General features: G+C 44.8%; 3 protein-coding genes across 3 annotated transcripts in view; 2 read left to right on the forward strand and 1 right to left on the reverse strand.

The window, feature by feature from the left end:
• The window catches only part of mapk8ip2 (mitogen-activated protein kinase 8 interacting protein 2), a 65,378-nt gene extending 43,241 nt beyond the window's left edge, over positions 1 to 22,137 (reverse strand). Inside the window, 1 exon segment of the mRNA XM_042109816.1 lies at positions 21,094 to 22,137. Coding sequence (XP_041965750.1) covers positions 21,094 to 21,158 — 65 coding nt within the window. The 5' untranslated portion in view covers positions 21,159 to 22,137.
• On the forward strand, positions 453 to 5,766 carry LOC121723763 (pepsin B-like). Its single transcript, XM_042109849.1, has 8 exons — positions 453 to 628; positions 1,042 to 1,159; positions 1,465 to 1,583; positions 2,088 to 2,278; positions 2,964 to 3,077; positions 3,921 to 4,065; positions 4,973 to 5,071; positions 5,527 to 5,766. Exons 1-8 carry the CDS (start codon positions 515 to 517, stop codon positions 5,680 to 5,682), a joined length of 1,056 nt encoding a protein of 351 aa, XP_041965783.1. The 5' UTR covers positions 453 to 514; the 3' UTR covers positions 5,683 to 5,766.
• Positions 8,281 to 9,802, forward strand: LOC121723762 (putative nuclease HARBI1). The gene is made up of 2 exons (XM_042109848.1): positions 8,281 to 9,413; positions 9,546 to 9,802. Exons 1-2 carry the CDS (start codon positions 8,439 to 8,441, stop codon positions 9,702 to 9,704), a joined length of 1,134 nt encoding a protein of 377 aa, XP_041965782.1. The 5' UTR covers positions 8,281 to 8,438; the 3' UTR covers positions 9,705 to 9,802.
• Positions 22,138 to 23,408: the final 1,271 nt, after the last annotated feature.

A 23,408-nucleotide genomic window follows, 5' to 3' on the forward strand; every position in this document is an offset into this window, starting at 1 on the left:
CATTTCCTTCTCTCCGATCTCACTCTTACATTACCTTCTCTATGATCTCACTCCTTCTCTCTTAGACTTGATTTAGATTTAGTGTTATTTAGTATCATTTGTATTTTAGTATATTCTTTATCTTCTACTGTCCTTATTGCTTGTTGTGTTTTTTTATATTATATACTTTTAATTACTTTTTCTGCTGTTAGTGAATGTTGTGTGTGATGTCTGTATGCTACTGAGACCTTGAATTTCCCCTTGGGGATCAATAAAGTATCTATCTATCTATCTATCTATCTATCTATTTATCTATCTATCTATCTATATATTGATGTCCACGCCCATAACACATGGGCTAAAAGCTAAGGGTCTGCTAGCTAATCCCAACACCCAGAACACATGGGCTAACAGCTAACGGTCTGCTCACCCTCGAACACATAACACATGGGCTAACAGCTAACAGTCTGCGAACCACAAACCCATAACACATAGGCTAACGGCTAACGGTCTGCTAACCCATAGGGTACCCCTGATGAAGAGAAAGGATGAAGGCAGGAAGTACCCCTATGTGGACCCCGGCCTCAAGTTCCAGTCTGCTGAGGTGCAGGCTTCCTACGGAGCCACTATGATGTCCCTTCTCTTCCAGGTGAGTAAATAATTCATCGTTCCTAAAATATAGCTTTCATAAAGTAGATCTTTCAGAAACTATGGCTTTCATAAAGTAGATCTTTCCCAAACTACATCTTTCACAAAGGAGATCTTTCATGAACTACAGCTTTCAGGAACTACAGCTCTGACAAACGACACTTTTCCCTAAACTACAACCTTGACAATAAGAAGCTTTCATAAGCTACAGCTTTCATGAACTACAGCTCTTACAAACTACATTCTCCATAAACTATAGGTGTAAAAACTACACCTTTCATAAACTACTGCCTATAATGCCGTAACTTGCCGTAACTCCTTAACTACAACCTTCATAAGCAGGAGCTACACATTTCGATAACTCCAGGCGTAAGGAACACTACTACACCTCTATGAAACTCCTCTGTTCTCCAGGGCTACTACTACGGCGCCATCTCCATCGGCACCCCTCCCCAGTCCGTACAGGTGCTCTTTGATACCGGCTCCTCCAACCTGTGGGTGGACTCTGTGTACTGCAACTCACAGGCCTGCAGTAAGTGCCCCTATCCAGATTACAGCAACTATACTGTGGCTTTGACCCTGAGCTGTCTCAAATCTGGCCCGGGTCTGGCATAAACTCATAATAATTCTACCATGATAGAGGTACTAATTCCACTCCTCAGCTTGTCATGGTCATCTGATAGTTATAAGCGTGAACAGTTCTAACTAACACCAGGAAGAAAAAATAACTCATTAACTCTAACTATGTGTCTAAACTATGTGTGTGTGTGTGTGTGTGTGTGTGTGTGTGTGTGTGTGTGTGTGTGTGTGTGTGTGTGTGTGTGTGTGTGTGTCCAGACGTCCACCAGAAGTTCAACCCTCAGTCTTCCTCCACCTGGCAGCCGTCTGGCAAGACTTTCACCCTTCAGTACGGAGCTGGAGGCATGACTGCCTATCTGGGCTACGACACCATCAGCGTAAGACTTCTCACACACACACACACACACACACACACACACACACACACACACACACACACACACACACACACACACACACACACACACACTAAGACTACACCGGACCTCTAAATCACCACATCTCAACCATGATCACAGTGATCTTAAGTCTTTTTGTATATCACACCATCTCATTCTCAGCCACCCACCACCATAGTGATCCTACTTCTGTCTTTGGGTTCCATGACTAGAGACAAAATACAATAAATAAACAATACTGAATATAGGCAACACAAACTCATATCTCTTTTCCAAATATTTAAAAAGCTACAAGCCGCTATATAGGACTGCTGGTCCAGATTAGTTGAGGTGTCTGTCTGCAAAATGGAAACACAGACTCAAACACAAAGCACAACACAAAACACTGCCGTTCCATTAGAATCAGAACCAGTGAATAATATATATGTACTCCAATTCTGAGAAATATATTATATAATTGTATAACCCTTGATGCCTTATTAGTTGGGAGGCCTCACAGTCACTAACCAGATGGTTGGCTTGAGCGAGACCCTGAACACCGCTCCTACCCCCTTCGCTGGCATCGTGGGTCTGGCCTATCCCCAGATCGCCGCCTCCCAGCAGCCCACCCTCATGGACACCATGATGCAGCAGGGCGTTCTGCAGCAGGACTTTGTGGCCTTCTACCTGTCCCGGTAAGCACACCTGTGTTCCACCTGTCCCGTGTGCTCTACCTGTCCCGGTAAGCCGTGGGGGCAGCCGTGGCACACTGGTTAGCACTCCGGACCTGTTACCGGAGGGTTGGCGGTTCGAGCCCCAACCAGTGGCAACGGCTGAAGTGCCCTTGAGCAAGGCACCTAACCCCTCACTGCTCCCCGAGCGCCGCTGTTGTAGCTGGCAGCTCACTGCGCCGGGATTAGTGTGTGCTTCACCTCACTGTGTGCTGAGTGTGTTTCACTAATTCACAGATTGGGATAAATGCAGAGACCAATTTTCCCTCACAGGATCAAAAGAGTATATATACTTATGTACACCTGTGTTCTACCTGTCCCGTGTGTTCTACCTGTCCCGGTAAACTCACCTGTGTTCTACCTGTCCTGTGTGTTCTACCTGTCCCAGTAAACATACCTGTGTTCTACTTGTCCCGGTAAGCTCAAGTTTGCTCTTCTTATCCCAGCAAACTCACTTGTGCTCTACCTGCGCCTGTACTGCTTAGATTTGTTAAATACGAAAATGGAATCTAACTCATCTCGGGGCAACACCCAAAGGCATTAACATGTATTTAGAACCCCCCCCCCCCCAAAAACTGAGGTTAAACTCAACATGGTGTGATGCTAGCGTGAGGTTCCACTAACATCACATTTTCCCCCTTCTGCCTAGTGGTCAGTACGGCAGCGAGATGTCCTTTGGCGAGCTGGACAGCAGCAAGATGGCCAGTCAGATCACCTGGACCAACGTCATCTCCGAGTCATGGTGGGAGATCATGATGCAGGGGTAAACAACACTTTCTTTCTCTCCTCCACTTCCCAGCCACTGTCATCCCTTTCTTTCTCTCTCTCCTCCACCTCTGAGCCACTGTCATCCTTTTCTTTCTCTTCTCTCTCTTTCAGCCCTAAAGCTCTGTGTAAGCCTAGCATAGGACTTACCGTAGAACAGATATTTATTGAAAACATTTTAAGAAACATAGTTGTATTACACTTTCTGAATTATTGCATTCAGCCTTTTCTGTTCCCCATCCCTGAAACCTAAAATGCAAAATGTAAATATAGCATGCAAAAGTTTTGTAAATATCAATGAGAAAGTTTTGAAACAATAGGTATGTGTTGATAGTAACACTACCAGCAACACATTGAGGGCCATGTCATGTGATTGCATGAGTCTTAGGGAGCCATGTTATGCGATAGCGTGAGTCTTAGGGAGCTATGTTATGTGATAATGTGAGTCTTAGGGAGCCATGTTATGTGATAGCGTGAGTTTTAGAGAGCCATGTTATGTGATAGCGTGAGTCTTAGGGAGCCATGTTATGTGATAGCGTGAGTCTTAGGGAGCCATGTTATGTGATGGAGTGAGTTTTAGAGAGCCATGTTATGTGATGGAGTGAGTCTTAGGGAGCTATGTTATGTGACATGCATGAGTTTTAGGGAGCCATGTTATGTGATAATGTGAGTCCCTAAGACTCAGGGAGCCATGTTATGTGATAGCGTGAGTTTTAGAGAGCCATGTTATGTGATGGAGTGAGTTTTAGGGAGCCATGTTATGTGATAGTGTGAGCCTTACAGGGCTTTCTTATGTGACACTGTGAGCCTGTTATGTGATGGCGTGCTCCATCTTGCTCAGATTCCAGATTAATGGCCAGGAGACCGGCTGGTGCCAGCAGGGCTGTGCTGCCATCGTGGACACTGGTACTCCCGGTCTGGCAGTGCCCTCTACCTATTTCTCCTCCCTGATGCAGAGCATTGGGGCCCAGCAGTACAACGGCGTGGTGAGGACATTAATCCAGCCATCCACACATCCATCAATCTAACCATTCATCCATCCACACATCCATCAATTTAACCATTCATCCATCCATCAATCTAACCATTCACCCATCCACACATCTATCAAACCATTCATTCATCCACACATCTATCAATCTAGCCATTCATCCATCCATAAATCCATCAATATAACCATTAATCTATCCATCCATCCATCAATCTAGCAATTCATCCATCCATCAATATAACCATTCATTCATCCACACATCTATCAATCTAATCATTCATTCATCCACACATCTATCAATCTAACCATTCATCCATCCACACATCCATCAATATAACCATTAATCTATCCATCCACACATCAATCTAGCAATTCATCCATCCATCAGTTTATCCATTTATCCATTCAATTATCCATTTCATCTATTCATACAATCATCCATCAATCTATCCATCCATTTACACATCCATCAATCTAACCATCCACCCATCCATCCATCCATCCATTCATCAATCTAGCCATTCATCCATCCATCCATCAATCTAGCCATTCATCCATCCAATTATCCATTGTATGTATTCATACATCCATCCATCAATCTCTTCATCCATTAGCCATTTCATTTATTCCTGTAACCATCTATCCATCTATCTCTAAATACCTGTCCATCTATCCATTCATCCATCTATTTCTATTCACCCCTCCATCATTCCTTTTATCTATCATTATTATATTTTTTATACCCTTCACTGTGTTACACCTACTATAATAATAATCTTATATCAATTCAGCTTTAGGGATAATAACATGACAGACCTGCATGAATAACCTGCTGCACCTCTGTCATTGCTCCATTTCCTTTGTCTCTCTATCTAATCGTCCTCTCCTGTCTGCCCCTGCAGTACTACATCAGCTGTGACCAAGCCAGCAACCTGCCCACTCTGACCGTGGTCATTAGTGGAGTGGCCTTCCCCGTCCCCCCCTCTGCTTACCTTGAGCAGGTGAGTTTTACACACACACACACACACACACACACTCATACACACACACGTGTGCGCACATACACACACACACACACACACATGCATACACACATGCATACACACACACACACACACACACACACACACACAGAGAGAGACAGAGAGCGATGAAAATATGGAGATAAATTTATATTTACATTTATTCATTTGGCAGACGCGTTTACCTAAGCGACTTACATACAGTATGTCAATAATATTACAAGGGCTAGTCTCCCCAGAGCAACTAGAGGTTAAGTGCCTTGCTCAAGGCCACAACGGTGGAAGACAGCAATTTAACGCACAACTTTTCAGGCTAATGCATGCTAGCCCAGCTCTTTAACCACTACACTACCACTGCTATATGTTTTTGACATAATTTCTGTGGCATTTATTTCTGTATGACAAACCATAATGCTGCCTGTTCTCTTTTCCAGGGTCAGAATGGATACTGCATGTTTGGCATCCAGCCCACTTCCCAGCAAGACTTCAGTGGAAGGCCCATGTGGATTCTGGGAGATGTATTCCTCAGGGAATACTACTCCGTGTACGACCGTACTTACAACCGCGTGGGATTCGCCACCGCTGCTTAGACATGACCACCTTTCAACACCTTTTAATTAAAACTACACTTCCCATCACCCCATTCACCAACACTGTAGTAACCCACACGTACCTCTGACTGCCTTTAAGACTCTTACTCTGAACAGCTCGATTAACATCTGCGGCGGAGCTTGGAGCATAATGACAGCCAGTGTTGAAAATACCATATTTGATTTTTAATGGTCAATTAAATACATTTAGAAGAGAATACTGTTCTTGTGCCATTTGTCTTCTGAGTTTAACTGACTGAATGAACACCAAGTCTGCCTTCACCACAGCATTTAGGCACTAGGGCATTCACTAGACATAGATCAGTGACTACATGCCTTGATCGCATGTCTAGTGTCCATCAGACACATGCATTAATGCACATAGTGAACCTTAGAGCAATTCCAGATGCCTACATAGTTACAAAACACCACCTCTGAATCCACTATAATATATCACCAATGTGATGTTATCCCCATACTATTAGTGCTGTTGGTATTCCCTACAATCCACAATGCCACCCTTCAGTAACTGAGGTTAAGCATACACAGAAGCCTTTAATGAAATAATGAGATGCCTCTATAATGCATATCCAATCCCAGGTCACAACAAAAACATATGGGGTTTTGACTCTGGAGTGTTCACAAAACAAACACATTTTACAGTATTATTATAATTATCATTATAAGTCACAAATGTTGTAGGGTCAGTTGTTACACATTTGTACAGAGAGGTTACAATCAGATGGTTGTGGTGTTTCTCCTAATAGATGTCACTTTTCCCATGTGGGGACCCAGCATTGGTCCTTGAGGTACACCAGCTAATATATTTTCAAACAGACAACTATCCTTCCTTCCACAGCCCTCTGTGAAATATATCAAACTCTAAGCTCAGGCTCAAGACCCTTACAGAACCCAAAGCTTTCTAATACCCTATCATTCCAAAGATGTACTAACAAACAAGACTATATACTGTATATTATAACTTAAGGGTAACATAGCATTCTATCATGATAGCGCAACTTCTATTTTGCTATAATATAGTGCTACTATCCGTACTGCACACCCCTAATCAACATGACTCCTTACCTTGGTTGAAAGATTACAGAAGCTAGGTTTAGCTGTAACAATATACTGGGTATTTACTATCATCAGTTAATACTATTTTCCACAGCAGAATCCGCATTTGATGCTCAGTGGCCTTAATGAAAAGAAACAACAAATTCCATCAACCAACAGAATGGTCAAGAGTATTACAGTAAGACCTAAAAAAGAAGAAGATCTGATACTGCAATCAAATGAAGTGATTGTAATAAAATAATTTACAACAATTGAGACCCCTGTCTTCTCCACCTCATCTCTAGCCTGTGGGAAGCATCTCACTTTGTCAAACATGAAAACATATCTGCAGTCTCTGATAAACCTACAGAAAGAAATCACAGTTGAAGACACACAGAACTGAGGAAAAGAGGTGAGAAACGCTTAGGAACTCTTAAAAGAGGACTCCAAATGAACCAATGATGGTTCCAGAACCTTAAGGAGGAATTCTACAGTTCCTTTGAGCAGAATCATAGATCCTTGATTACTGACTCTGTGTGTGTGTGTGTGTGTGTGTGTGTGTGTGTGTGTGTGTGTGCGCGCGCGCCAGACAGAGAGGCAAAAGCACAGTAATCCTGTCCTTCACCATCCCACCCTGCCATGAGAGAGACACACACATACACACACGTGACAGGGACAGTGGAGGTTGGCACCAGAGGAGCTCAGATGGGCAGTTTCATAACAGGGCCGCTTTAGCCATGCTGCTGCTGATGATGCTGCAATGAAGCAGGATGCTGAGCTTCTGCCATCCTCAGGCCAATTATCCACTGACGCTCAGTACAGCACACACGCTTTAGAGACAGAGAGTGACAACAACACACACACTTGAGACAGAGAGAGGGGGCCGGTGAGGGGGGGGGGGGGGGGTGGCTAAGGAGTAGGACTACATCCAAACTATTTTATTTTTGTTTAAATCTGCAAGTCTTTACAATTCCATTCCAGTTGCTACAATGGGGAAAATTTTGAAGAAGCATCATTTTGATTTGAATACACAGGCTTTCCGTTTTCGTGTAGACGAGGGAACCCATAAGGATCTAATATGATCCTTTTCCTTTTATTGTCTCTGGTAAACTACAAGTCCAGAACCTGTATGGCAAATTCTGCATCCGTTTGCTAAAAATGTTTCAAGATTTTGAAGTTTTCATGTGACAGTTTGGTAAATATATCATAACAGTGACATTTATTAATTTTAAAACGAGTGTAACAACCATGAAGATGTACACTGATCTCTTTTTGTCTTATTTTTATTTATTTACATAATGTTTTTATTATAATTTTATTTATTTTCAGCTAACTTTTCATTTCTCGACCTCTTACACTGCTTGTCCTTGTAAGGTATACCTGTCTTGTTTTCAATAAAGCTTGTTAAAAATAAAACAAACAAACAAACAAATAAATAAATAAATAAATAGTATAATAGTACAAGTCCATATTCCCTTCCTGATTGGCAGAGCCGGTTTACAACTTCTCTGTGAGTGGACCTTGTCAATCCGATGTTTCCTTCCCTGATTCGTTGTGCATGTATCACGTGATAATGGCCAAGTGCCCTTTTCCCGGAAGAAATCCATAAGAAATCATCTGGCTCTACAAGTGATGTATGCAGACTGCAACTCTCCAGGACTCAGGAAACTATTTCCGAGCTTGCTAGCAGTGAATGCAACATGGAGAACGAAGAACAGGCTATAGCGGCCTTGCTGTCTTCGGTAGCATCTCTAGCTCAGGTATATTCTGATTTTTGCAATGTTACACAGACGTACTTACGCAGGAGGCGTGCTATCATTGAAGCCATCGTGTGCAGCGATAGTGCAGACCTGCGTCGTCGTCGACCGTACACGCAGCGCCGATTTTGGGTGAGGCCGGGAAGAACCAGTGCTTGGTGGGACAATTTTGTGAATGATGCTGTGATTGCGGAACAATGGCGCGACAACTTTCAAATGTCCAGATCGGCCATGATTATGCTGAGCGAAAAATTACGTACGCATGTGGAAGGAACACAAACCACAATGAGAGCGCCCGTTGATGTACTCAAAAAGGTGGCATGCACGCTGTACTACCTACGTGACGATGGGAGGCTTCGGGAAACTGCCAACGCATTTGGACTTTCACGACAATGTGTTTCAGTTGTCATCCGGCAAGTCTGTAAGGCTATCACAACCTTCCTGGGTCCCGAGTATATCGACACACCGAAAACGGAAGCCGAGGTGCAAGAGCTTGTCGTCAACTTCAACAAAACACACGGTATGCCACAGTGCTTGGGCGCAATTGACTGCACTCACATCGAGGTAAAATTATCCAGGATTAACTCCAGAGACTACATAAACAGCCAGGGAAAGGTCTCTTTGAATGTGCAAGCGACGTGTGACTATAAATACTGCTTCATGGACGTTGTGGTGAAATGGCCAGGTGGTACGCAAGACGGGCACATATTTGCCAACTCAAAGCTGTGCAGGGACCTGAAAGATGGGACAATACCCTCCTGTCCGAAAGAGTTGGTGGAGGGTGAGGATGCAGTCCCTGTGTTCCTTCTGGGTGACCCAGCGTATACCCTGATGCCGAACCTCATGACCGAATACCCCAATGGTGGAGTCACCCCTCAAGAGCAGCATTATGGACAGGCACATATCAAGGCACACAAGGTGATTGAATGTGCATTCGGGCGTCTAAAAGCACGGTTTGCTGCTTTGAGGAATGTTATGGACATTAATATGGATGACCTTCCTTATGTAATCTATGCTTGTTTTGTTCTTCACAACTTTTGTGAAATTCAGAAAGAACCTGTGAACGAGCACAGCTTGAATGATGCTCTCAAGTATGACCGAGATGTCCAGCCACCAACTAGGCCTACAGTTCTGCAACAGAACGCAGATGATGACGAAATCGAGGGGAAACGAGTGAGAAATGTTTTGACACAATTTCTGGACCTGTAAGGTGCAAATCATCGTTGTGTGTCATTGTACTACTTTTTTTTTTTTACCTCATCGTGAATTCCCTCATCGATTTAATAAACTGTTTATCATTCACATAACTTATTTTGTGTCATACCTTCATATATCCTGTAGCCTAGCCTTTAACACCCAGGAAACCACAACACTGGACTCGAGCTGTGTGTACAGGGTGGGGGTAGGATCATATTGATATGTCAGTCTAACCACCAGAGTCGATAAAAGAGTATGCCATACACACAACAGAAGTGATTTAATGCCGGTTAGATAGATAGATAGATAGATAGATAGATAGATAGATAGATAGATAGATAGATACTTTATTGATCCCCATGGGGAAATTCAAGGTTACACATGTTACACAGGTTACAAATGATCATGCTTAATGAAACCGCTGACCCAGACCTGGGTCAGTGTGCCAAGGCAAACAGTCAGCAACTTAAGTTCAACTTGTGTTTTGTGTACCACTAGTGCTTGATGGTAAGGCTATATAATGTCCCATGCTCTGAACTTATGCTAAGAGCACCTGAATGTTGCATACCCCACCCCAAACCTATCCAGAGTGCCATCACCCCTATTCAAGACCATTTAAACCTATAACAATGTAGCACACCTGAAATGTGACATGCAAAAAAGGTACATTATCACCTGTTCCTGAATAATATAACATCCCTGAAACCTTTCCAGAAACCCCCACCCCTACATTCAATACCATTCCCACCTGTCCCTAAACAATGTAGTATCCCTGGGACATTTCCCAAAGCACCCACAGTCCCCCATTCAAGAGTCAACTAGATTGAAGTCCAAAATACTTATGACAATGTTTAATAAAATAAAAATAACTAAAGCACACTTATACTATGTGCAGAAATAGACGTGTTACAAAATAAAATAGGTTTAACAAAATAGGCGTAGAATAGATCAGAAAAGTACACATTATACAAAACAAACTATTATCAGTAATTTGCTGTGGCCGGTTTGCAAGTGTGTTTACTGGTGATGCGGTGTGCTGTAGCCATTATGCACAGGTGAGTGGTGCATTTGCAGAGGTCTTCTTGTGGGTGTTTGCCCATATGAGTGTGTGGGCTTTGGTTGGGGTGATGGTGGAGGCATGTAGCTGCCAGTCTGCTCTACTCTGCCAGCATGCTCTACTCTGCTACTCTGCCAGCCTGCTCTCTGCTACTCTGCCAGCCTGCTCTACTCTGCCACTCTGCCAGCCTGCTCTACTCTGCCACTCTGCTCTACTCTGCTACTCTGCCAGCCTGCTCTACTCTGCCACTCTGCCAGCCTGCTCTACTCTGCCAGCCTGCTCTACTCTGCTACTCTGCCAGCCTGCTCTACTCTGCCACTCTGCCAGCCTGCTCTACTCTGCCACTCTGCTCTACTCTGCTACTCTGCCAGCCTGCTCTACTCTGCCACTCTGCTCTACTCTGCTACTCTGCCAGCCTGCTCTACTCTGCTACTCTGCCAGCCTGCTCTACTCTGCCACTCTGCTCTACTCTGCTACTCTGCCAGCCTGCTCTACTCTGCCACTCTGCCAGCCTGCTCTACTCTGCCACTCTGCTCTACTCTGCCAGCCTGCTCTACTCTGCCACTCTGTTACTCTGCCACTCTGCCAGCCTGCTCTACTCTGCCACTCTGCTCTACTCTGCCAGCCTGCTCTACTCTGCCACTCTGCTACTCTGCTACTCTGCCAGCCTGCTCTACTCTGCTACTCTGCCACCCTGCTCTACTCTGCCAGCCTGCCAGCCTGTTCTACTCTGCTACTCTGCCAGCCTGCTCTACTCTGCCAGCCTGCCAGCCTGCTCTACTCTGCCACTCTGCCAGCCTGCTCTACTCTGCTCTACTCTACTCTGCCACTCTGCTCTACTCTGCCAGCCTGCTCTACTCTGCCACTCTGCCAGCCTGCTCTACTCTGGGTCTGTATGGCCAGAGACGGTTGATAAAGGATCTTTGGTGGCCTTTCATCTGGATGTCAACTGAGCAGTGAATACAAAACACTGAAGGGGCAACTCCAGTCACGGCAGTAATTATGCTGTGTGTGTTTGTGTGTTTGTTTGTGCGTTTGTGTTTGTGATTGTGTGTGTGTGTGTTTGAGTTCATGTGTGTTTGTGTGTGAGTGAGTGTGTGCGTGTGTGTGTGTGTGAGTGCATGTGTGTGTGTCTCTTTGTGTGTGAGTGCATGTCTGTTTGTGTGTGTGTGTGTGTGTATCATAAGTCATTAGTGAAATATTACAGGGATTCAGCACACTGGATTAGTGTCAATCTGTGGCCCTCTGGTTTTACAAAGGTCACACAAACATTACACAACACTGGAAATAGCCACGGACACCACAACACACACATACACGATACAAACACATACACGATGTACACACATACACAATACACACTAATGTAAAGGTTTGAATGGCAGGTCAATACTGTTAAATGAAACGTCTCTCTCTCTCTCTCTATGTCTCTCTGTCTCTGTGTGAGAGAGGGAAATGAGACGGAATAACGGATCAGAGATTAGAGGTCAAAGGTCAGGTCATATCAATTACACGGAGGCCACTTTGAGTCTAAGGCTCCATTATAACCCTGGACCATGAATAATAGATGACCCCCAGAGAATCTATGTTCACTGTCCACCATCCACTATCAGACCAGGGCTAAAAATGCCCCCCACATCGGCTGATCAACAAACCTTAGACACACACACACACACACACATTCTACAGCAGAAAGAAAGAGAGAGAGTGAGATTGAGAGGATGGACAGTCAGAGAGAGAGAAAGGTGTATGAGGGACAGCTGATACAGCTGATGATCATTTATATGGAGCAATTGGAGCAATCAGTTGTTACTAAAGCTGATTACATTGTTATAGCTGGATAAGGGATGAACTTGCTGTGTGATTTTGTTAGGTGTGTGTATTTCAATATTTGTGTATTTGTGTGTGTGTCTGTGTGTGTGCACGTCAGTGCTTAACTTGGCCCCGGAGACACCACAGGTGAAAACCATCTCTTGTCTCCGGGGGAACCACCTGCATCCCCCACCTCTGTTGTCATGGCGACATGGGGCAGGGAAGCCTGCCAGGTCTCTGTCCCAGCTGTCAGATGGAGAGGGGATGATGTCACCTCATTAACAGGAACCCCTAGAGACTCATCGAGGGTTAACCACAATGAGGTCACCTCTACTGCTGTCTCCAAGACAACCTATCAAAGAACAGACTGTGGCGCTGTGTCATGGTGTTCTAATGGCCAAGAATACACACACACACTCACACACAAAGCAAACCTCAAAACTCAGCTCACACTGACACACACACACACACACACACACACACATACATATCACAGACCTCAGAACTGAATGATTCCTGTTGTATTATACAGTGGAGAAGAGAGAGCATGTTTATGTGATCCCTTGTTTATATTCAGTCACATATCCCATTTGAATGTAAATGTTGCAGAGACCTCCAGTTCTTGCCCCACAGCAGTAGATGTAGGATGTCCTTTTGAGTTGTCTGTGTCGGGCGTATGTCGTGTGTTCATCCCCTGCTTCCTCTGTGGTTGTATATTATGGGATGTGTTCCATCCTGAAGTCTCACCCTCTCTGCTGCACGCCCTTATTTCACTGACCTTGGACCTTTTTTACACTGCAACTTTGTTTTTGGCCATGTGTTTAGAGAGAAGAAGGACTTGCGTATATATGCATCAATCATGCAGTGTATGTTTGAGTAGAGCATCTTCATCTTGCTCTAAAATGCCCTTCCCTCAGACATTAGAAATGAGACATCAATGCCATAATGACTATGTGAGAGGAATTCTGTTATCATTAGAGAGGTAATGTACACCAGGGGTTCCCAAACTTTTCAGCTCCCGACCCCCAAAATAACGGTGCCAGTGACTTGTGACCCCCACTACCCCTGGAGGTGGTAGAACTACAAACGTTACGACACACACGCACTAATAGGCCTATTGAAACACACGCATAATACCACAAGAGAACATAACAGCCTAACAACCATAATATTATTTAAATTTTAACAACCATACTGAACCATGATGAAACTGATGCTGTTGTCATTTATCTGTCGTAATCACACCAGGAGTCAGAAGGCGCAAAGAAAATCGAAAGACTTTTATTCGAAATGTAACTACCATCTTTATCTTTTGTTACAATTATGGTTGAAATATGCTATTTGTGAAAAATATCTTGCGACCCCCCCTTTGACGTCTGGCAACACCTACTTTGGGAACCACTGATGTATATAATATGTGATGTAATATATGCGTGAGATGTATGTACTGTATGTAATATATGCACGAGATGTATGTATGTATTATTCCTAAGATACCAGAAAAAAAATGATGTAACGTAGTTTACACTGTGAATTAATCACTGGTCCAGTTCACTGCTGCTGCACTACACCACATGTGAGCATCCATTAATTATAGACCAGGGGAAGGGGGAGCAGAGAGACAGAGAATCAGAGATAGAGAGAGAGAGAGAGATACACAAAATCAGAGAGAGCACGCGCGAGAGAGATACAGAGAATTAGAAAGAGAGATAGAGCATTTTATGCAATAAAAAGAAATGTGGACAGACACCCTGTAGATACCCTGCCTGCTAAATTGTGTAGGCATATCTTACACGTACAAAGAAAGACACCCACAAAAGAATGCAGGGCAGAATTAGGCCGATTTCCACTATTGATTAATATTCAAAAGAGATCACTCAAATTCTGGATTCACCTAAAGTTATGCCATCACAAGTTGTTACATTTAAAGCACTTAAATCCCCACAGCTATTATGTCAGTCTTGTCTTGAAATTACCTTAACCCCTAACACAGATTCTGTTCAGGCCAGAACTGATTTCCAATCAATGAAAGTTACCCAAATGAACACAGAAAATCACAGAGAGAGAATGAGAGAGAGAGTGAGAGAGAGAGAATCAGAGAGAGAGAGCAAGAACCAGAGAGAGAGAGAGAATCAGAGAGAGAGAGAGAATCAGAGAGAGAGAGTATCAGAGATAGAGAGAACATCCAGGAGATGGTGGATGTGTGTGTGTGTGTGTGTTCTTCTCCCTGTAGCCCTGACTCCAATGTGTGTGTGGCCCTGACTCCAATGTGTGTGTGTGTGTGTGTGTGTCCCTGACTTCAATATGTGTGAGTGTGTCCTAACTCCTGACGAAGCTCCTCTGCCCTGTCTGTTGCCCTGAGCTCAGGGGCCTCTGGGTCCAGTTCTGCAGCAATATGCTTCTTTTCACTTTCTTATAAATATTACATCACACACACACACACCGTGTGAACTGTGAGAGCCTAGAGAGGGAAACTGCATTAAACTCAGCAGACCTTCTGTGAATCATATTAATGTCAATATGACTCACTCACAGTGCTGAGAGAGACACAAAATGTGTGTGTGTGTGTGTGTGTGCCACTCTCGTGTGTGCATGAGCCTGTGGGAGTGTGTGCGCGAAATGTTAGTATGTGCATGTGTGTTTCTGAGATGTGTGAATGTGTGTTAATCCACTTTAGTGACAATAACCACACACACTAGACATATATATTCTATTTCTCTCCTCCTCCTCTCTCTCTCTCTCTCTATTCATCTCTGTGTCTCATGTCTGTCTGTGTGTGTGTGTGTGTGTGTCATGTCTACCTCCTGAGTCCGGCCTAAGCTGAAATATTTTCTCTTTTTTCTGTTTTTCACCTCATGATCAAACCCATCCTCCTCTACTCCTGTTCTCATTCTCTCTTTCTCTCTAAATCACTCTCTTCCTTCCCCCTTTACTCTTTTCCTCTGGATGACATCATTAATGTGACTATATGATCAGGAGAGAGTCTCCTCATTTCCTGAAAGCTTTTGGCATCAGCCTGACCACACCTCCTGATAGAATTGAACCAATCAGTAGTCAGCGCCTGGCTGTCTGCGCACTGCCTCACTCCTTCATATGATTCAGATGAGCCCACAACACAAAGCCGTGTATGTGAAAGGCACCGGATGCAGGGGATGATAAGCCCTTACAGGACCCTCTGACTGCTGCACACACACACAAACACACACACACAATTACTTGAAATGTTCTTAGGTTTGTGAGCAAAAGCGGATGAGTAGAGGTAAAATACAAACACACAAAATCACGTAGGAATGTTCCAAGACCTCTGTCCAAACACAGATGTGCCGAGGTAAAACACACACACACACACACACGGGGGATGATGAGGATTAAGAGCAGACCCGTCCAGCGCAGCGCGGTGGTGGATTAAGCCGCCCCATTGGTGGGTTTTTTTATTCCAGTGTGCTTCGGGAGCGCAGTGGGCTGGCAGGAAAAGCCAGAGCCATCACAGCAGGGGCATCAAACACAGGGCAACAACCACAGGGGCATCAGGCACGGGGCAAAATGAATTCTGCCTTCAGTTCAGCTCAACTAAGCCTCTTATCCCTGCCTCCATCAGAAGAGGGGGAAGACAGACAGAGAGAGAGAGAGGATGAGGAGAGAATGGAAGGAGGGGAGGGGAAAAGAGAAAAAGGATTCCGATTCTGTCTGTTATGTATTAATATTAAAGGCAGATTTTCTACCCCCTGCCTACACCCAATCAACACATCTAACCGAAGCAGCGTCACATCTCACACATACACAGATACACAAACACATAGAAATATCCTCAGAAACACACACAGACAAAAATCTAAATTCCACCAAAATGAGGGAGAGAGAGAAAGAGAGGGAGGGAGAGAGAGAAAGGGAGGGAGGGAGAGAGAGAAAGGGAGGGAGAGAAGAGGGAATTACTTGGATTTGGAGAATAAATAAACGGCTGAAGAGATGTTAGGATATAACCAAACACAACCTCAACATGACATAACCAAACACTAACCCAAAACATGGAGGACCCCACTGACCAGACCTTGGTCCTCACAGATAGCAACTTACCAACCACACACACTGCACCCAACCACACACACTGCACCTATACCACACACACTGCACTCAACCACACACACTGCACCCAACCACACACAATGCACCCAACCACACACAACACACCCAACCACACACGCCACCGATATGGAGGACATGTGTGTCAGCAACTTACCAAACAGACGGCAACTTACCAAACACACACACACACACACTATACACACACAGGCATAACTACAGGCCTCTATCTATTTTCTCCAGCCATAAGAAAACATCTAGGCTTCTGTTAGGTTCAAAAGATCAAAAGACCTACCAGTACATACATCTCTTGGGACCAAAGATAAAAGTCAAGATAACTAAACCAGAGACTTTCTAATGAGGAGATACAGCACTCCTAGTCCTCCATAGAAATGCATGGGGTTAGTTTGTAACGCCAATGTGGCAGTTGTCTACACATCACACCCCTTCCGTGGCAAAATGTCGACATGTGAATACATTGAGCCAATCATGTGCTGTGTTGTGAATACATTGAGCCAGTCATGTGCTGTGTTGTGAATACATTGAGCCAATCATGTGGTGTGTTGTGAAGACATCGTGCCAATAATGTGTTGTGATCTCGCCGCTGGAGCAAGATTGGTGTTGTGAAGCCTTGCGCACGCGCATTTCTGCCGAAATAGATGCCTGATAAGTGCCCAAAAAGCGTTGCAATATGGCTGCCGAGTGGAGGGACTTGCCTAAAAGGACTGACTAAACCCTGAAACCAAGTCTACCTCTAGGGCCCGCAAGCCACTAGTCTGCAATACATTCTCAACATGCTGTAGGTTTCAAACACAGAGTTGGTGCTTATGCCATGATCAGACATTTACACCTGCAGCAAAAAATAAGGTGTGTGTGTGTGTGTGTGTGTGTGTGTGTGTGTGTGTGTGTGTGTGTTGTGTGTGTGTGCCAATGAGAAAGAGGACAGAGAATGCCCTACTCAGCACATCAATACACTGAGGACAGCAGCCTCACTGCAACACTGAACCATTACAGTTAGGACACTCTGTTTGTGTGTGTGTGTGTGTGTGTGTGTGTGTACGTGTGTGTGTGTATGTGTGTATGTGTCTGTCTGTGTTTGACTGTAGTCAGTGATATTGTCCTTGGAAATAACACTTTCAGCACAAGAGGACATTACACAAGCTTTTGTATTTCAAGAGGCCACAGAACACATTCACATGTACAGCTTGCGTATATGTCCACTTAACGTTCAAAACCAACACAGATACTTTGAAATGTATATTAATCAGACTTTAGAGCAATGCTTGACATCAAAACTTTGTTTTTTGTCCTCAAGTCACCATTAGTTACATTACAAGTTACATTATCAATGTTATTTCTGTGGCATTGGAAATGCCTTAGGAACACACGTTTGTCTAGACAGTTGAAAGGCTCTATGTAGGAAGTACATGCTAAGTGTGCAAGTCCATACTAATAATCCTGCATATTTCCATTCATAGTATACACTGTGCCCTCCCATTCACCCTAACCCAGACCTACTGTAGTGTACTGTGCTGCTGTCTCTGACTGGGGGCATGTCCCAAAGTGCATCTGGGCAGAAGGAGGGCTTGGCAGATGCTGAGGGCTTTAACACGTTAGCATCCCGGCTCAAAGCCAAAGCCAAATGTTGCATTAATAAAAACTTTTAGCACACAAGAAATGCAGCCAAACACTGTGCCTCCTACTTCTGACCATGTCTCTGCTTCTATCTCTCCATCTTGTTCTCTCTCTTTTACACAAACACACACACACACACACATGCACACACACACACATTCATGCACAAGAGCCATATAGGCAAATAGCCTGACTTTCTTTGGTGCATTCCTTAACTGTGATTACTAGAACTACACAAAGCACACAGATCTAAAGAATATTGTGTCCAGAAACACTCCTTGACTGAGAGGAGCCCATTCAGGTCTAGCACTCTCATGCATAACAACAGCATCAGTGACACCAGTCCCCTCTGGCACCCGTGTCACTGAGACTGTCCACATCTGCATGAGTCCACAGTCATGCTCCTAAGACTATCCACATCTGCATGAGTCCACAGTCGTGCTCCTAAGACTATCCACATCTGCATGAGTCCACAGTCGTGCTCCTAAGACTATCCACATCTGCATGAGTCCACAGTCATGCCACTGAGACTATCCACATCTGCATGAGTCCACAGCAGAGCCACTGTGACTATCCACATCGGCATGAGTCCAGTCGTGCTCCTAAGACTATCCACATCTGCATGAGTCCACGGTCGTGCTCCTAAGACTATCCACATCTGCATGAGTCCACAGTCGTGCCCCTGAGACTATCCACATCTGCAGGAGTCCTGCAGACAGGAGTGCAGCATTATGTTCTATGAAACAGCAGGATATGGAGAAAGAGTGCAAGAGAGAGGGAGAGAAAGAGAGGGAGGGAGAGAGAAAGGGAGGGAGGGAGAGAAGTGGGTGGAGAAAGGGAGTGAAAAGGAGGGAGAGGGAGAGAATGATGCTGTTAGAAGGCTAAGCGGAAGCCTTTCAATAAGAACAACAATAAACACCAACATCCACACGTCCTTCAGTGCCTGTTCATCATTCATGTCACACAACCCCATCAGCAGGGAGAGACAGAACGGGAGCTCAGGAGGACATATGAGAGGAGGAGTATGGAGGAATAGGAGGAGGAGCAAAGGAGGAGGAATAGATATGAGCCTCTATGGACGGAGGAGGACAGGAAAACAAGAGAACAGAGAACGATCCAGAAAGAGAGAGAGATAAGAGAGAGTTGACCAGAGGAAGAGGACAGACCCAGAGGTGAAATGAGTCCTTGCGTCCATCAGTGATGTTGCCTCAAAAAAATCGGGCAGTTCCTGATTTACACACGACCGCTGTCCTGTCCCCCGAGCCTGTAGCAACACGACCGCTGTCCTGTCCCTGCGCCTGTAGCCTGCGCCTCCTCAGAATCCCTGAGTGTGTGGTGCCTTTTTACACTCTCAGCTTTGATTTCCTGTCACATGATCACAGATGCGTGCCTCCAGGAGGGCTAACGGTCCCGGACCCAAGGTCAGAAGGAGACGTATTCTGATGGAGGATGGAACCCAAGGTCGGAAGGATATGTATTCAGATGGAGGATGGATGGAACCCAAGGTCAGAAGGAGATGTATTCAGATGGAGGTGTGTGTAATGTAATTGACTGGGTGGGTTTGGGGAGAGAAGCCGCCTCCATACTCCAGAACATTGAGGCATGACTGGAGCACAGGTCTCCTCTCCATATGACTGATGGGACTAATGCTCCTTCACTTTGAGTGTCAATGACATACAGCCACAAAGACCTTCATACCTGAACACACACACAGACCCGCACAAACACACAGACACACTTATGTGAAAGAGCTTTAAGTAAATTAGGTGCACTGTCAAGATTGGAGTCTTGAACACCTTTCTCAACAACTACCCCCCCACACACATCCTTTTCAGACTCATTCGCATAGCCACAGGTATTACTATGATAAATACTGTTTGGTAAGGCATTTTGTAAACAATCTTTTTTTTAAGAAGACCATATCCATTCTCTTTAGATGTTTAGGGCTCAATGTGATGGTCGCTAATAAGGATTTGATATCAAAACAATAACAGGAAAAAATGGCCGATCATTGTTGTCTCTCGTGCTGAATGGGGAGCAGTGATGACGCGAAGGTTTACGTTTAGGTTTATTTTAGTCTAAACCAGACACATTTCAATGCGTTTTAGTTGTTATTATTGTTGTAACTGTATAATGTACCACGTACGTAGACAAATATGTTGGTCCTCCTAGAGAGAGTATATTGAATGATCACATTGAGAGACACAACCTTAAGAGTTTCTGGACCAACGCCATCTCGTCTAGGCTCAGTTTGAAAGCTTTACGTGTGATTGTCCTGGTCGTTGGCTGGTAATGTATGACATGATAGCACTGATTCATCCGCCGTACCCGAGCATCAACAGGACATGTTGGCCCAACAGGGCGTGGGCCTAGTGAGGTAATTGAATCAGCGAAAGCGCACCATGCAAACCACACGATGGCTTCAGTAAGAATGGTACCCAGTTACAAAGCTTTGCCATCTTTTATTTTCATAATCAAGTCATAATACCAGCCAGAATAGACAAGAAAATCGCTCGTATTCATTTACTACAACAGTTATACAGTCATGAAACAATCACCACAGAAACATAAGGCAAACGCCACAACAGCATCATCTATCTCTGAGCACGGGCAACACAGCGCAGGCACAGAACAGCATTGCGCACTCATGGTAATGTGATTTTTGAGAGGAAATGCTGCCCCTGTACAGAGACGCAAAACAGAACGGACATGTCCGTGAAGGAGGACAGCTGACTACGTCCCTGTTCTTTCTCCCTCTTCCTCACAGCCAACCCGTCCCCATTGCCGCCCTTCGTGATGAAGCTGCTCCGTGCTTACCTGCAACCCGGAGGCGAGAGAGAGTGGAAGGTGGAGAGCGAGAACATCTCGGCCCGGTCCGCCATCTTCTTCCAGAAAGGACTCTTCTAAAAAGCGACTGCAAATGCGGTCGGCTCGATGCCCATTCACAGTCGATGGTGAAGGAAGCAGACGAAAGAGAGGAGAGTTTGAGTGCGTGTTTATGTGTGTGTGCGTGCGTGCGTGTGTTTGTCCCTAAGGTCCGCCCGCTCGCTGCCGCCACAATGCAGATGCTGTCCGGCCGCGCGACCCCCTGGCTCTGTCAGATTCGTCAACTCAGCACCATCAAATCAAACCTCACGGTCCACGTCGGCAGAGAGAAATGACGTAAGGACACACACAAATACTAACGTTAAATAAAGAATAGAAACTATGTCTGTATCAGCCGAAGCTTTCTTCTCGGAGGAGGCGCAGTAAGACGCCCTGCTGTACACCTGCGGAACACAGGCGACTCGTTGCTAAATGTCAGCAGCTCGACGCGACTAACAGCCAGTGGTGCGCGGAGGGAGGCGGCAGACGTAGCGTCGGTGCGTTCTGGGGAGGGGGTGGTGGGGAAGGGAGGGGCGCTCGTTCACACTCCGAGCTCAGTCGCTCCGGACGCTGCGTATAAGGTTTGCGGCAGCAACGCGATGCTCAGTGTGAGCTGAAGCGGCGGAGCGGAGGGGAAAGCACTGCAGATAGCCTACGCGCCAACGGATAGATTCCCTCGCTTTTACACGAACACACAAACTCTTTCTTCCACATACTCATTTGCTGATGACTCCAAAGATCGTTATTGTCCCAAAATGCCTTAATGTCACCTCATGTATTTTCTTTGCTCCGCTACCTATCAAAGAAATATAGCCTAACATGTCTTAGTGCTGTCATTTAATCAGTAGCCTAATTCATATAGTACATTTGACATCTGGTGAGCATAGCATCCATTCTGGTCTACCGGTTCTGGTGTCATTGTTCTGATTAGGGATAGGTCTAAGGCATATATGGCATATAAAATCACTGCAGTTTTCTCTTTGGTTCCCATGCGGGTTAACACTAGAACAGCAGCGCGCCTCCCACTCCTCCAGGGCGACCTGTGGGATCCTGCGGACTTGGAGGAGCTGTTCACTGCGGGTGGTGCTGAAACCCACCCGTGAACCGTCATGGGGCGCCACGCCATCTGCGGCCAGGCGCAGTAAAGACAGGCCCTCTCCAGGAACAGTATGCCGCCCTGGCAAGAACATAGTCAGGGTAAGACTAACCCATCCACCAAATGGCCGAGAAACCTTTTTAGAAATCTTTTTTCGAAACTATAGGTTACTCTCAGAGCCCAGTCAGTCTTAAGGCGATACCGGAATTATGCCGACATGAGGTGCTACCAACATGAACAGTTATCAGGTAGGGCCTACAGGCTGTGACAATCTATGACCAGCCAACTCATGCTATTTCCTAAATAACAGATCTGTTCATATTTTTCATCAGCTCGCTGTTAGCGTAATTGCAGGCATGAAAAATATGACATTGATTGATGATTAGAATTTATATAAACATTTAACAAAACATTTTAGATTGAACATTTCCACTATTTATTCGATTGTTAAAGTAGGCTAAATAAACCTTTTACCTGTTAGAGGTAGGCCCCATTTGTCTGATGGATTTCAGGCCTAATCAAAGAGTAGGCTAGCCTATTCCAAGAAGACTTTGATTAGGGTTGTCATCTAGGATCATTATTTGGCTAGACCACTTTCATATTTTAAATGAGTCTATTGGAAGTTTCTTGTGACGCTTTTTATCAGAACTATGTAGTTTAGACCACATTTCTTTATTGTTTTGTTAGCTGTGAATTTTAAGTTCAAATAAGTCTACTCAAACACGTCGGTTAAGATAAACGTCATTATCCATAATGCAATGTACCACGGCAACCAATCAACACTTTGCATGTTAAATAGGCGGGACTAAGACGTTTGACCAATGACGATTCTTAATATTCAACAGCAGACAAAGCACACGATGACAGTTCTTGAAAACCATTGGATAAGTTCTTGTCAGTCATACAAAATGACTTGGCAACAAGGGTGTGTGCAGCCAAAAGACGAGGAAGTGGCCAGGACCTCTAACATGCGAGTCCCACGGATTATAACCAGAGCCCGTTTACGGAAAGCCGGATCACTCCCTATTAACTCCATTGTACCTGCAATCTGTTGCAGTTCCGCTAGGGGCGATCACGAATAAGTGCAAAAACAATGGAGGTCTATGGAGCTAGACGGCTAAATTTGTCTCTTTCACCTGGTTGTCGTTGAGAAATTGAATATTTGATTGTG

Source organism: Alosa sapidissima, chromosome 11 (assembly GCF_018492685.1).
Source record: "Alosa sapidissima isolate fAloSap1 chromosome 11, fAloSap1.pri, whole genome shotgun sequence".
Taxonomy (NCBI): domain Eukaryota; kingdom Metazoa; phylum Chordata; class Actinopteri; order Clupeiformes; family Clupeidae; genus Alosa; species Alosa sapidissima.